Genomic DNA, 13,434 nt, shown 5'->3' on the forward strand with positions numbered 1-13,434 from the left:
ACCTTCGTCATCACCTAACACTATATGCATAGTTACTTGCCCTCTAATCTTGCTAAGCCCATTAGCCATAACCATACAATTTGATTTAATCAAATAAAATTTGTGTCGATATTGTTCTTTTCTGAAACAAGTAGTTGCGCTGGTACAAAAATCAAGTTAAAATAAGGTCATAGGTGGGAACACCCTCTGCTATGTGCGCCTTCTATTGATTCCATAGTATGATGGATCCATAAATTATGTGTAAAATTTTGTTGATGCTTCATTTTTATTGCCTTGTTATTTACTTGCACGCAATCTTTGATTCGTACAGTTTTCACTTAAGCCAGAATTTCTTTTGGGTGACTCTGATTTAAACAACAGAAGTTGTGTTCTGCTTTGAGTTTGCCAGCACTACACCAACTTGATAATATTAACTCTGCAAACTAAATGTAATTGTCCTCGCTGATCTAATTTATTAGGCATGTGGTGGAAGGAATCCTGACGCTTGCTCCAGAAACAGAAAAAATAATTAGCTTGCAACGAGATTTGGTCTGTCGTGACAGTTCAGCTCTGGCTCTAGCGGTTCATCCGGTAGGACGAGGTGTGGCGATGTTCCTCCAAATATATTGCCGCTGCCGCGACCAAGAGGCCGACCTGCTGCTACTACTTGATCCCCAAGCCTCAGCCTGCTAGTGAGTACATCTTCTCGGTCCCATGTTCTCTTTTTCCGATGGTTGGACATGGACCTGCAATTGGTAGCCAATTTTGATGTGCTAAAATGCCTTCTAGAAACTCTTTTAATTGTACTTTGTTTCATATTTAAACTAGAACCGATATATTTATGTATCTTGTTTCAAAATACTAGACATGGACTTGCAATTGGTATTTATCAAGCACTTTAACCACAAGTACAACAACTGTCACTACCATTGCTGATGTGCGATACTTGCATGTTGACTGAAGCTTCAATGTAGTTGTAGGTATAAATTTGCTTGTGGGTTCTTGCATGCACTTTAAACAATTGAAGGCTTGGTGCGAAACATAGGTGTTCCTTGAGGTACTTGACAAATATTGTGTCACTACATCATTTAGTGATTATAAAGGAGCTTGACAGTTATCTTTAATAGAGAGACCAGAAGATCGATAGATAAAGTATTAGTTGTACTCCATTCTGGCAAATTATCTAATAGGTGGTTTTTGGTTCCCAACTACAATTTACTAAATCATAGTTTGGGAAATTGGTATGTGTTTGGTTGTTGCCACACATTAGAAATTTAGAATTGCCACACTTTATTAATCATATGGTCCACCTCTCATAGAGTGAAATCTTTGCCAAATTTTGTCACACTTCGTGGCTTCCAATTTCTTAGGCATACTTTTGTTTCTGCGCACTTGCCAAACTTAGATTTGGCAAAGTGTGGCTAGGGACCGAACATGCCAAGAGTGTAGTTCTGGTTACTTAGCTAGTCATTAGTATTTTCCATGGCATTTTCAATACTAAATGTCACTCATCATGTTGTGATGCGTATATCCATGTTATTGCTAATATTCCAGGCCTAGTCTTTCACCTTCCAAGTTTGGAATCTAGAACCATTCTCCTTTTTGTGCTTGTGATGCACACGGAGCTTCCTCTCCTCTTCTGAATAAATTTTTTTTTATGGGATTGGGATGATCTGTCTTGCCATAGGGACTAGTGCATCTTCTCATTATGATAGTTCAACAAAACCAGTTATGGCTCCACAATATATGAACGATCATATGCGACACCAAAGGTGAACTGCTAAAAACTGCCAAGTTGTTGATCTAATGATCTGAACATCACTCCATTTGTGATCTTTTTGTTCATCAGTAGAGCTCATGTAGTCTTTGTTTCTTAGTAATCCGTGGTATACTATTTTTAGGCGAGAAAAGGATAATCTATTCTACATAAAGATATCCGTACTGTGAATGTCTTGTGAACTGCATTGAAGTTTTTACAAGATATATATGCATGTATATATTGCACTGGAGAACCTTGTTATACTTGTAGGTTTGAAGGAGCAAGCATTCAAATAAAACATCAAGAATTGATAAAACTAACTTTTGCACTGTGATGTAATACTCGGTGATTTTTAAGTAAAATAGTTGTGATGGTATTACCAAGATCAGTGTACTCATGGCTTTTATGCCATCTATTTCCTGATCTCCCTCTTATTGGTGCTTATGCCTTTATGGATTTGCAATGTGTTTTATTCTATAACTCTCTTATAAAATATCTGGTCCATTTCAAAGTTGGTTAGTAGATGATCAAGCTGAACGCCTAGTACTTATCCATGTACTTTGTTCTGATGCCTAAAATCAGTGTTGCTTGCTTACTTGTGATCTCTAAAATCAGTGTTGCTTGATTACCAAGAGATGTAAGAAAGGCGCCAGAGTGTATCACTTGCTTAATCCAGAGTTGTGATCTTTATCAAAGTTATCCCTCTTTTTCTTTATGTGCAATATCATCTAACCATTGCATTCGATCTTCCTCAAGGCGCCCCCATAAGGCGAGGATGACAAATCTTTTGTTAAGAAGAAGAGAGGATTCAAGGGACAGAGAAGCCAGACTGGCTGAGAAAGCCTGGTTGCTTCTTTCCAGCTATTTAAAACTCTGTAATAAGCCCTAATGTTGGATACTTGCCACAATATAAACTTGTCTTTCCTAGATTTGACTCTGATGTTAAAATAATGTATTTTCTATAGGACACACATACACCAAATGCTTCCTAGTCTGTAACTTATATGTTGTCCTGGCTTAACAAAATATAAACTTGACTTTTCTATATTTGGCTCTGATGTTAAATAATCTATTTGCTATGGGACACACATACACCAAATGCTTTCTAGTCTGCAAATTATATGTTTGTCCTGGCTTATTATATTTATCTCAGGTTTTAACTAGATGTGCACATAAAATCAGTTAAGTGCATTTAATGCGTAGAAGTGCATTAGTTTCTTTGCATTCTCCATTTATCATGGGAACTATCAGAAGTTGCTTAATATTTCTTATGTTGTTTTATCTCACGACCCTTGATTGTTGAACACACAGTAATTTAGCACTACTAGATAATTGCAGGGTAGAGTTGTATGCATAAAGACGGTCACACATATAGGTTCTGTGTAAATTTGGGCTACTTAAAATGATTAATGGCAATATGTTCAGAAGATATTTTTGATTGGCTGAAGTTCATGTTCTAAAGCAGAATCACATTATTAATTTGTCTTTTAGCTGCTAAAAATAGTTGTATACTATCACCATCCTTAATTCATGGTACCGATGCATCGACAGTTATGACTTCCCTTGTACCACTGACATTTTGCAACAGATTCTAACACGGTGCTAATATCATCTGCTTGTGTAGCCTCATGAAATCCTGAAAAAGTGATGTTGGGTTGTGTCCAAGGAAATGATTAAAAATTCATTGTCCAGCACTTGCTGACCAAATTCAGATAAAAATCATGTGTTGATTCCTTGGAACTTTGTTTACAAGCAAGTGCTAAATGGTCGTTTTTAGGAACTCCTATTTGTATCGCGTCTCTGAAATAATATGTTTTCTTCTTTACCATTTCAGATCTTGAGATGTCGCCCTCCTCCGGTGAACAAGGTGATGGACGGGCACCTTGAAGAGCTCGGATACACAACACTGATGCAGTTCAAATCTAAGTTTCTGGAGTACCAAAATAAGGCCCCGTTGCCTATGTTATCCCTTGTCACAGAGACGGTTATGAAGTAGTGTAGAAGCAAGAGGTGGAAAAGCTGCTTGAAGAGCAAGAACTTATGAAGACATCTCGTTTCTAGTGCTGCTATGCTAGCTACAATGAGGTACATTCCTTTTGATGTGTATATATCCTAATATCATCAATGAAGCCATAAGGTGGACAAACCACATGCGCTGAATTTAGCCATGTTCGCAAAAGAAGCTCCTTAAGCAAGCGAACGTGTATGAAAAATCCTGAACACTAAAGTTTTATATTTATTGTTTCACTTATTATTTCTTCATCTCCTTAAGTGGCTACGAAGGTTAGATTTTCGTTTGGCCAAATCATGCTGGATCTAAACTTTATATTTTGATATCGCTTTATTTGCTTATTTCTTCAAGTGGCACTGTAGCTGGTTAGGTAATAGCAAGATCAACGTCCAATGCTGCATCTTCAACCGAATTGCTTTGCTAATTTCTCCCAGGGATTTGTAGAGCTATCAATCTGGTATTACTTAGAACTATATGTAGTGGGAAATGAAAGCAATTCATATCTATGTTTACTCGATGCATGCTTTTCACTGCAAGGAAGCTGACAATGCATTTTATCTAGTTCAACCTGAGCAAAGAATTTCAGCTGCTCTACACGTTCACATGTAAATGCGGGTTTGTTCACATGGATGTGTTTGCTGTTGCAGATTGGCACATACGGGTACAGAATGGGAAACGACAATTGGTCCAGGTGTTTTTCAGATGGATATCTGTGTCCAAACTTATGACGGGTAAAGAGACGATACATTTGTTTGTACATAATTTGAAGCTTCTCTCAGTTCACCATTAGAGATATAGTGATTCAGGCCAATGATGATATTCTGGACGATGCATGTTGAATCCTGATTTCAGTATCTATGACTCCCGGCAGGCTTATACATATATATGGTGTTTATGGCTGGGATGGAGGAGCGATGGGTGGTGGCTAGCATGCCGATCATGACGAGGGCGGCGGAGAAATTCGAGATGAACTGGATCGCTAGCTCCATTGTGCGAGGAAAGGTGACAAGAGTGTCATGATGCGTCCGAGCTCGCGGTGGCTTTATTTTGCACGTACACAACATATGAGTGTTCGTTAAAATATAAGTTGTTCAGTTCTAGTAGTTGTCCAATGTTAGTTCCCACTGGATGGAACGAGACAAATTAAGTTTGAATTGTTTTGCTTGTGACAAACAAAACACCGATAGACTTGGATGGCATCATCAAACTTTTTTCCACCTGTAAAGCTTTTGCTCCTGTTGCTGGGTCGTCATGTCTACAAAGGTGAGGATTTTTTTTGGCTTGTGCAAAGTGTATTGAGGAATCTTGGCTGATGTCCTGATAGTTGCTGACTCCTTATGCGTTGGTACTTCTTTGTTTGATTTGTTGCCATATCAGAGCTAGCAAGAATAGTCACCGACCTGCTGTTGTGCTATGTTTGGTATATCTGCATACCATATATCTATATATAGAGTGTACTTTACTATATAAATATCTAGAAATAGATTTAAACGATAAAACCTTTCTATATATGTTCTATATTATTAAAAGAAAGTATAAAATATATATGAAAAAAATACTTAGCTTGCACTAGGTTGAAACAGGCTTTGTGACCATTTGAGCTCTAACCGAAGAAATGTGTCAATCAGCCAAAGCATTTGAATAAGACTTGTGTAATATTTGAAGGTCTCATGTTTGGATGAGCAGTAATATGTGGAGGGAACATTAAAGCTAAATCACGGATTTGTGGCTGGGGCTTTGTGACCATTTGAGCGGTAATGCTAATCGAAGAAATCAATCATCCGGCCAAAGCACTTGAATGAAAAATGTGTCAATCAGCCAAAGCATTTGAATAAGACCTGTGTAATATTTGAAGGTATCATGTTTGGATGAGTAGTACTATATGTAGAGGGGAACATTAAAGCAGCTAATCACGAATTTTTCATGGTAGGTGTACAAGCAGTTTGCACTAGTCACTGGATTATTAAGGAAGGAATCTTGTTATGGTGGGAAAGAAATCATGCTAATTCTTGATTTCCTCAATATACTGGAGTAGCACAGTCTCCCTTCAATCCTTGTCAAGCTAATTCCAGCTAATAGCAGAGCAGGTTATATTCACACTGCCTTTGCAGCAACGGTCAAAGCAAACCAACACAAATTAAGGCACTCTCGCCGCATGGGAAACACATCATCTCGACTCTCGCTCTTTGCATTATCTCCGCTTGTTACCTAGGGAACCTTGCCTAATCAAATGTGACATACACGCATTTATTTAGCCCTTTCCTCCTCGGCCATCCATGTGATGACACATCACATTGTTCCATGCGCCTCTGTAGCTCCTCTCCAAGAGAAAACATGGAGATGAAAACCCAAAAAAATACACCCTTCACCTTCTTCCCGCCTTCCCTCCCACGAAATTTAAACCGTACCAAATCTCTCTTGTACCTCTCTATATATGAATCCAAGGCTACCACGCCGCGTGTCGGCTTGCGCGTGACTTGTGACTTAGACTTTGACTTTGTCGAGGAGAGGAGAGGAGAGGAGAGGAGAGGAGAGGTCCACGATGCTCCGGAGGTGAGGCGAACATCGGCCGCTCCGTTGTGGTGGCGAGCCGGCCGGCTGCGAGCTCTTTTCCCGATGGTCTGATTGATCAGGTAATCCATTCGCCCTCGAGTTCACTTCTTATGGTTGCATCATTTTATTCATCCCATGATTTAACCAACGCATGCGTAGGTGGACGAGGCTGGACCGGACCCCATGACGGCGAGTAAGTGGTGGACCTGGAGATGGAAGCCGACAGCATGGAGTTCGCGTGGTGAGCTGGGAGATGGACATGCGCGGATTCCTGGTGCTTCGCGTGAGTCTCTAGCCATGGATCCATTAGGTCAGTCATTTGTTTTCCCCGTTTTGAGTGGATTTGCCTCTTGCGAGGCAGCTATGAGCATCTTGAAGTAGTTTCCAACTATTCCCCTCCGCCCACTCGCGCACCTGCCCCGGATCCGCCACCCCATGGTCCCGGAGCCGCTGCTCCGGCGTCCTAGCTCCGGCGCGCCCAAGTAATTTGAAAATCCATACTCCTTCCTTGGAAAGTAATTTGAAAATCCATTTGCTTAGCAAACACTTATTTCTTTAATTTAAAAACTTCAATACCTAAACCCCTTGATCCTTTGGTGTACAAATTATATTCCATCGAGATAATCTATATTTCTTCTTGTGTTCATCAGATTGCTAAAAAACGAGATCGATAAAAGTCAAGTCTCTTTTTCACTCCTTTAGAAATCTCAAGAAAAGATAGCATAAACATGGGTAGGCCAGTAAGAACGGAGTTTGTCTACACATTTTGGTCAATTTTACATGTACAATCACCAACTCCGCTGTAATACACTCAAGCAGAGGTATGTAGGTGGAGAAGAGCTCATACATATACAACCTTGTATATTTTTTTGTATTACTATGAGGTTTTGACTTTCGTCAAATTCCTATACATAATCTGGGGTGTTATAAAACACGCATGTCTCAGTTTTAATTCTGAGGCAACTGAACTATATAACTTAATCGATCGACATTTGAAATGTGCAGCTAGCAATAAATAATTCTTCCTGCATGCGATGTGTCACCGCCTTGTGAACAGAAGGACGAAATCCTGATATTTAGGGGTCGAACCTGATCTCGTACTCGTCCTTGCCAACACTGAGGAAATGCGAGCCTGCACCGAGCACCTTCGTGCCGTCCTCATTCGCCCAGCTGAAGTGCTCGCACGGGCTGACGTAAAACCTCAGCCTGGCCTTCTCGCCGGCCCTGAGATGCTGGGCTCGGAACCCGACCAGCTGGTTCACCGGACGGCCGTTCGTGGCGTTTGGCCACCGGAGGAACATGAGCACCGAGTGCTTCCCATCCAGGGGGCCGTGGTTCTGCACCTCCACCACCGCCGGGAACTTGAGCTGCTCGCACCCGTCGGCCCCGATCTCCTCCACAGCGTAGCTCGCGCCGCCGTCGGCAGCTGGCGTGGCGGTCAGGCCGGCTAGCAGGTTCGTGTTACCTGTTGTTGAAGGGACAACTAGTTGGCGGGAGAATTTGGAGTAGCTGAGGCCGTCGCCGAACTTGTAGACGGTGTTGCCCTTGTAGAAGCGGTAGCTCCGGCCGGGGTAGCCGGTGGCCGGGTCGGCGCGCATCCGCATGTCCGTCATGGGCACCCTGGTGAAATCCTCCGGGTACCACGTCATGGGCAGCCTGCCGCTCGGATTGTGCTCCCCGAAGAGGACCTTGGCGATGGCGAGCCCGCCAGCCTGACCAGGGTACCCCGCCCACAGAATGGCGCCGATCTTTGGGTTCGATTTGGCGAACGTTACGTCGACCGGACCGCCGGTGAGGAGCACCAAGATCACCGGCCGTTTCGCCGCGCTGGCGACCGCGGTGATAAGGTTCTGCTGCTGCCCAGGCAGCAAAAGGCTCGTCCTGTCGAGCCCTTCCTGCTCCTGCCTCTGGCTGAGACCCATGAACATGATGACATAATCCGACGAGGCCACTAGCCCCGCTGCCTGGCCGGTCGCGGCGAAGCCGCACGCCGCCGAGTCGCACCCGGCGAGGAACGCGACGTTCTTGACGTACCCCTGGATTCCCTGCAGCGGCGTGGTGTACTCGCACGGCGGGCCGAAGTAGTTGCCGTAGAGCGCGGCGGGGTCGTTGGCGTTATGGCCGATGACGGCGGCGGAACCGACCGCTGGTCGGCTAAGCGGGAGGATGCCTGCGTCGTTCTTGAGGAGGACGATGCCGTCCTGTGCTGCCTCGAGGGAGAGCGCCTTGTGCGCGGGCGAGCACACGTCGCCGGCGCCGAGGCCCCCGTAGAGCGCGCTGCCCCGCGGGTCGCCGTCGAAGTGGCCTAGCCTCATCCTGACGGTGAAGAGGTTCCGGAGGGCCCTGTCCACGTCATGCTCGGACATCTTCCCCTGCTGGATCGCCGCCATGCCGTGCACCTGCGTGTAGTTCCCGCAGTTCAAATCCAGACCTGAAAACAAGTTGTAACTTCCGTATCAGTTCTTTTTCTTGCAGTATGTTGAGTACCAAGTATCACGTCTTGCAATTCTGTGAGAGTGGCATTTGTTCGAAATCATTTGGTTACGGTATGTGCCAATTCATTTGGATTCTTGAAACTTAATGAAACCGAATGATACCTAGCAGCACAGATCTTAAAGTATGGAACAAAGTGGATTAGACGACACAAATATATACGACTTTGGACCACCCGAACCTAGTTAAAGGTGTGAGGCAGTAGCTGCAAGGCAGTGCATTGAGCATGCCCTTAATTGCCTCAAAAGAAGACATGTCATCGTTGCTTTTCACGTCGGGATGGTCAAAGAGCATGGGAAACTGGCGCCGTTCCGTTTCGCATGTGACCTCGTCTGCGGTCTGCCCACGGGCCTTCCTTCCATCACGTGCATATGCTATGCTCCCACTCTCCCGTCCCGTGATGGTGCAGCCGGATCGGATAATGTGTCCGGGCATGGTCACGCACGAGTTAAAAAATGTTGCTTCCAAGCGAAAAAATCAAATGGTAGATCCTCCTTGTCCTGCTGGAATCATGAATGTATACCATCCTCTATCGAAAACTGATGGATACAACTGAGCATCACTATGCTCGTTTTCGAAATTTCGTAAATGGTATTTCTATGTATTCAAATAATCTGAAAAAGCAAGTTTCGTCTAAAATACGCTGTATTTTGGGCTGCATAAAGTTGTTTCTCTCCAAAAAAGAGTTTTGTAGTGCTATTCTACATGACAGAGATTTGGTGCTCCTGGGCATCAGTGCTCCTGCTCTTTTAGAAAAAATAAAAATCATATTTATGTGTTTCAAAAGAATTAGAAAAAAAATCATGGTGTAGCCAATGAATTGTCCCACAAACATGAAAAATTTCAATTTCAAATACAAATTTTTTTGAGCTACACAAAAATAACAAACGTGTGGATCTGGGTATGCATATTTCAAATCTCCAAATTTCGACAGATTTTATCTTTTTTATGTAGTCTATAATATAAAGAATTTCATATTAAAATTTTACACGCTCGTAGGTTACGTCATTTGTTATGTCTAGATTTATTTTCAGATTTTTTGAAACAATATGTATGTTTCGAATTTTTTAAACAGCAGGAACACTGGTGCCCATGAGCCAAATACACTTTTCGTATTCTACATGGTCTTTTTGCACCATTTTCTTAGATGGTCCAACTTCACTAGTGTTTTCCATGTGATTCTTTTGCGAGAAGGTTTGACCCTTTATTTTAGATTTTGACTTAAACCGTACCAAATCTCTCTTGTACCTCTCTATATATGAATCCAAGGCTACCACGCCGCGTGTCGGCTTGCGCGTGACTTGTGACTTAGACTTTGACTTTGTCGAGGAGAGGAGAGGAGAGGAGAGGAGAGGAGAGGTCCACGATGCTCCGGAGGTGAGGCGAACATCGGCCGCTCCGTTGTGGTGGCGAGCCGGCCGGCTGCGAGCTCTTTTCCCGATGGTCTGATTGATCGGGTAATCCATTCGCCCTCGAGTTCACTTCTTATGGTTGCATCATTTTATTCATCCCATGATTTAACCAACGCATGCGTAGGTGGACGAGGCTGGACCGGACCCCATGACGGCGAGTAAGTGGTGGACCTGGAGATGGAAGCCGACGAGCATGGAGTTCGCGTGGTGAGCTGGGAGATGGACATGCGCGGATTCCTGGTGCTTCGCGTGAGTCTCTAGCCATGGATCCATTAGGTCAGTCATTTGTTTTCCCCGTTTTGAGTGGATTTGCCTCTTGCGAGGCAGCTATGAGCATCTTGAAGTAGTTTCCAACTATTCCCCTCCGCCCACTCGCGCACCTGCCCCGGATCCGCCACCCCATGGTCCCGGAGCCGCTGCTCCGGCGTCCTAGCTCCGGCGCGCCCAAGTAATTTGAAAATCCATACTCCTTCCTTGGAAAGTAATTTGAAAATCCATTTGCTTAGCAAACACTTATTTCTTTAATTTAAAAACTTCAATACCTAAACCCCTTGATCCTTTGGTGTACAAATTATATTCCATCGAGATAATCTATATTTCTTCTTGTGTTCATCAGATTGCTAAAAAAACGAGATCGATAAAAGTCAAGTCTCTTTTTCACTCCTTTAGAAATCTCAAGAAAAGATAGCATAAACATGGGTAGGCCAGTAAGAACGGAGTTTGTCTACACATTTTGGTCAATTTTACATGTACAATCACCAACTCCGCTGTAATACACTCAAGCAGAGGTATGTAGGTGGAGAAGAGCTCATACATATACAACCTTGTATATTTTTTTTGTATTACTATGAGGTTTTGACTTTCGTCAAATTCCTATACATAATCTGGGGTGTTATAAAACACGCATGTCTCAGTTTTAATTCTGAGGCAACTGAACTATATAACTTAATCGATCGACATTTGAAATGTGCAGCTAGCAATAAATAATTCTTCCTGCATGCGATGTGTCACCGCCTTGTGAACAGAAGGACGAAATCCTGATATTTAGGGGTCGAACCTGATCTCGTACTCGTCCTTGCCAACACTGAGGAAATGCGAGCCTGCACCGAGCACCTTCGTGCCGTCCTCATTCGCCCAGCTGAAGTGCTCGCACGGGCTGACGTAAAACCTCAGCCTGGCCTTCTCGCCGGCCCTGAGATGCTGGGCTCGGAACCCGACCAGCTGGTTCACCGGACGGCCGTTCGTGGCGTTTGGCCACCGGAGGAACATGAGCACCGAGTGCTTCCCATCCAGGGGGCCGTGGTTCTGCACCTCCACCACCGCCGGGAACTTGAGCTGCTCGCACCCGTCGGCCCCGATCTCCTCCACAGCGTAGCTCGCGCCGCCGTCGGCAGCTGGCGTGGCGGTCAGGCCGGCTAGCAGGTTCGTGTTACCTGTTGTTGAAGGGACAACTAGTTGGCGGGAGAATTTGGAGTAGCTGAGGCCGTCGCCGAACTTGTAGACGGTGTTGCCCTTGTAGAAGCGGTAGCTCCGGCCGGGGTAGCCGGTGGCCGGGTCGGCGCGCATCCGCATGTCCGTCATGGGCACCCTGGTGAAATCCTCCGGGTACCACGTCATGGGCAGCCTGCCGCTCGGATTGTGCTCCCCGAAGAGGACCTTGGCGATGGCGAGCCCGCCAGCCTGACCAGGGTACCCCGCCCACAGAATGGCGCCGATCTTTGGGTTCGATTTGGCGAACGTTACGTCGACCGGACCGCCGGTGAGGAGCACCAAGATCACCGGCCGTTTCGCCGCGCTGGCGACCGCGGTGATAAGGTTCTGCTGCTGCCCAGGCAGCAAAAGGCTCGTCCTGTCGAGCCCTTCCTGCTCCTGCCTCTGGCTGAGACCCATGAACATGATGACATAATCCGACGAGGCCACTAGCCCCGCTGCCTGGCCGGTCGCGGCGAAGCCGCACGCCGCCGAGTCGCACCCGGCGAGGAACGCGACGTTCTTGACGTACCCCTGGATTCCCTGCAGCGGCGTGGTGTACTCGCACGGCGGGCCGAAGTAGTTGCCGTAGAGCGCGGCGGGGTCGTTGGCGTTATGGCCGATGACGGCGGCGGAACCGACCGCTGGTCGGCTAAGCGGGAGGATGCCTGCGTCGTTCTTGAGGAGGACGATGCCGTCCTGTGCTGCCTCGAGGGAGAGCGCCTTGTGCGCGGGCGAGCACACGTCGCCGGCGCCGAGGCCCCCGTAGAGCGCGCTGCCCCGCGGGTCGCCGTCGAAGTGGCCTAGCCTCATCCTGACGGTGAAGAGGTTCCGGAGGGCCCTGTCCACGTCATGCTCGGACATCTTCCCCTGCTGGATCGCCGCCATGCCGTGCACCTGCGTGTAGTTCCCGCAGTTCAAATCCAGACCTGAAAACAAGTTGTAACTTCCGTATCAGTTCTTTTTCTTGCAGTATGTTGAGTACCAAGTATCACGTCTTGCAATTCTGTGAGAGTGGCATTTGTTCGAAATCATTTGGTTACGGTATGTGCCAATTCATTTGGATTCTTGAAACTTAATGAAACCGAATGATACCTAGCAGCACAGATCTTAAAGTATGGAACAAAGTGGATTAGACGACACAAATATATACGACTTTGACCACCCGAACCTAGTTAAAGGTGTGAGAGCAGTAGCTCTAGGGCAGATGCATTGGGCATGCCCTTAATTGCCTCAAAAGAAGACATGTCATCGTTGCTTTTCACGTCGGGATGGTCAAAGAGCATGGGAAACTGGCGCCGTTCCGTTTCGCATGTGACCTCGTCTGCGGTCTGCCCACGGGCCTTCCTTCCATCACGTGCATATGCTATGCTCCCACTCTCCCGTCCCGTGATGGTGCAGCCGGATCGGATAATGTGTCCGGGCATGGTCACGCACGAGTTAAAAAAATGTTGCTTCCAAGCGAAAAAATCAAATGGTAGATCCTCCTTGTCCTGCTGGAATCATGAATGTATACCATCCTCTATCGAAAACTGATGGATACAACTGAGCATCACTATGCTCGTTTTCGAAATTTCGTAAATTTCGTAAATGGTATTTCTATGTATTCAAATAATCTGAAAAAGCAAGTTTCGTCTAAAATACGCTGTATTTTGGGCTGCATAAAGTTGTTTCTCTCCAAAAAAGAGTTTTGTAGTGCTATTCTACATGACAGAGATTTGGTGCTCCTGGGCATCAGTGCTCCTGCTCTTTTAGAA

The 13,434-nt window shown here is 45.5% G+C and overlaps 2 protein-coding genes across 2 annotated transcripts; both read right to left on the bottom strand.

The window, feature by feature from the left end:
* Positions 1 to 7,212: 7,212 nt before the first annotated feature.
* LOC124696645 (probable beta-D-xylosidase 7) lies at positions 7,213 to 8,740 on the bottom strand. The gene has a single exon (XM_047229348.1). The coding sequence runs from the start codon at positions 8,690 to 8,692 to the stop codon at positions 7,379 to 7,381; it is 1,314 nt and encodes a 437-aa protein (XP_047085304.1). The 5' UTR covers positions 8,693 to 8,740; the 3' UTR covers positions 7,213 to 7,378.
* Positions 8,741 to 11,085: 2,345 nt separating this feature from the next.
* LOC124696647 (probable beta-D-xylosidase 7) lies at positions 11,086 to 12,613 on the bottom strand. Its single transcript, XM_047229349.1, has one exon. It carries the CDS (start codon positions 12,563 to 12,565, stop codon positions 11,252 to 11,254), a length of 1,314 nt encoding a protein of 437 aa, XP_047085305.1. The 5' UTR covers positions 12,566 to 12,613; the 3' UTR covers positions 11,086 to 11,251.
* Between the last annotated feature and the right edge of the window lie 821 nt (positions 12,614 to 13,434).

Source organism: Lolium rigidum, chromosome 3 (genome assembly GCF_022539505.1).
Source record: "Lolium rigidum isolate FL_2022 chromosome 3, APGP_CSIRO_Lrig_0.1, whole genome shotgun sequence".
NCBI lineage: Eukaryota > Viridiplantae > Streptophyta > Magnoliopsida > Poales > Poaceae > Lolium > Lolium rigidum.

What these genes read in the sequence shown, in the direction of transcription:
- LOC124696647 (XM_047229349.1), bottom strand. Translation starts at nt 12,565, where the DNA reads ATGGCGGCGATCCAGCAGGGGAAGATGTCCGAGCATGACGTGGACAGG.
- LOC124696645 (XM_047229348.1), bottom strand. Translation starts at nt 8,692, where the DNA reads ATGGCGGCGATCCAGCAGGGGAAGATGTCCGAGCATGACGTGGACAGG.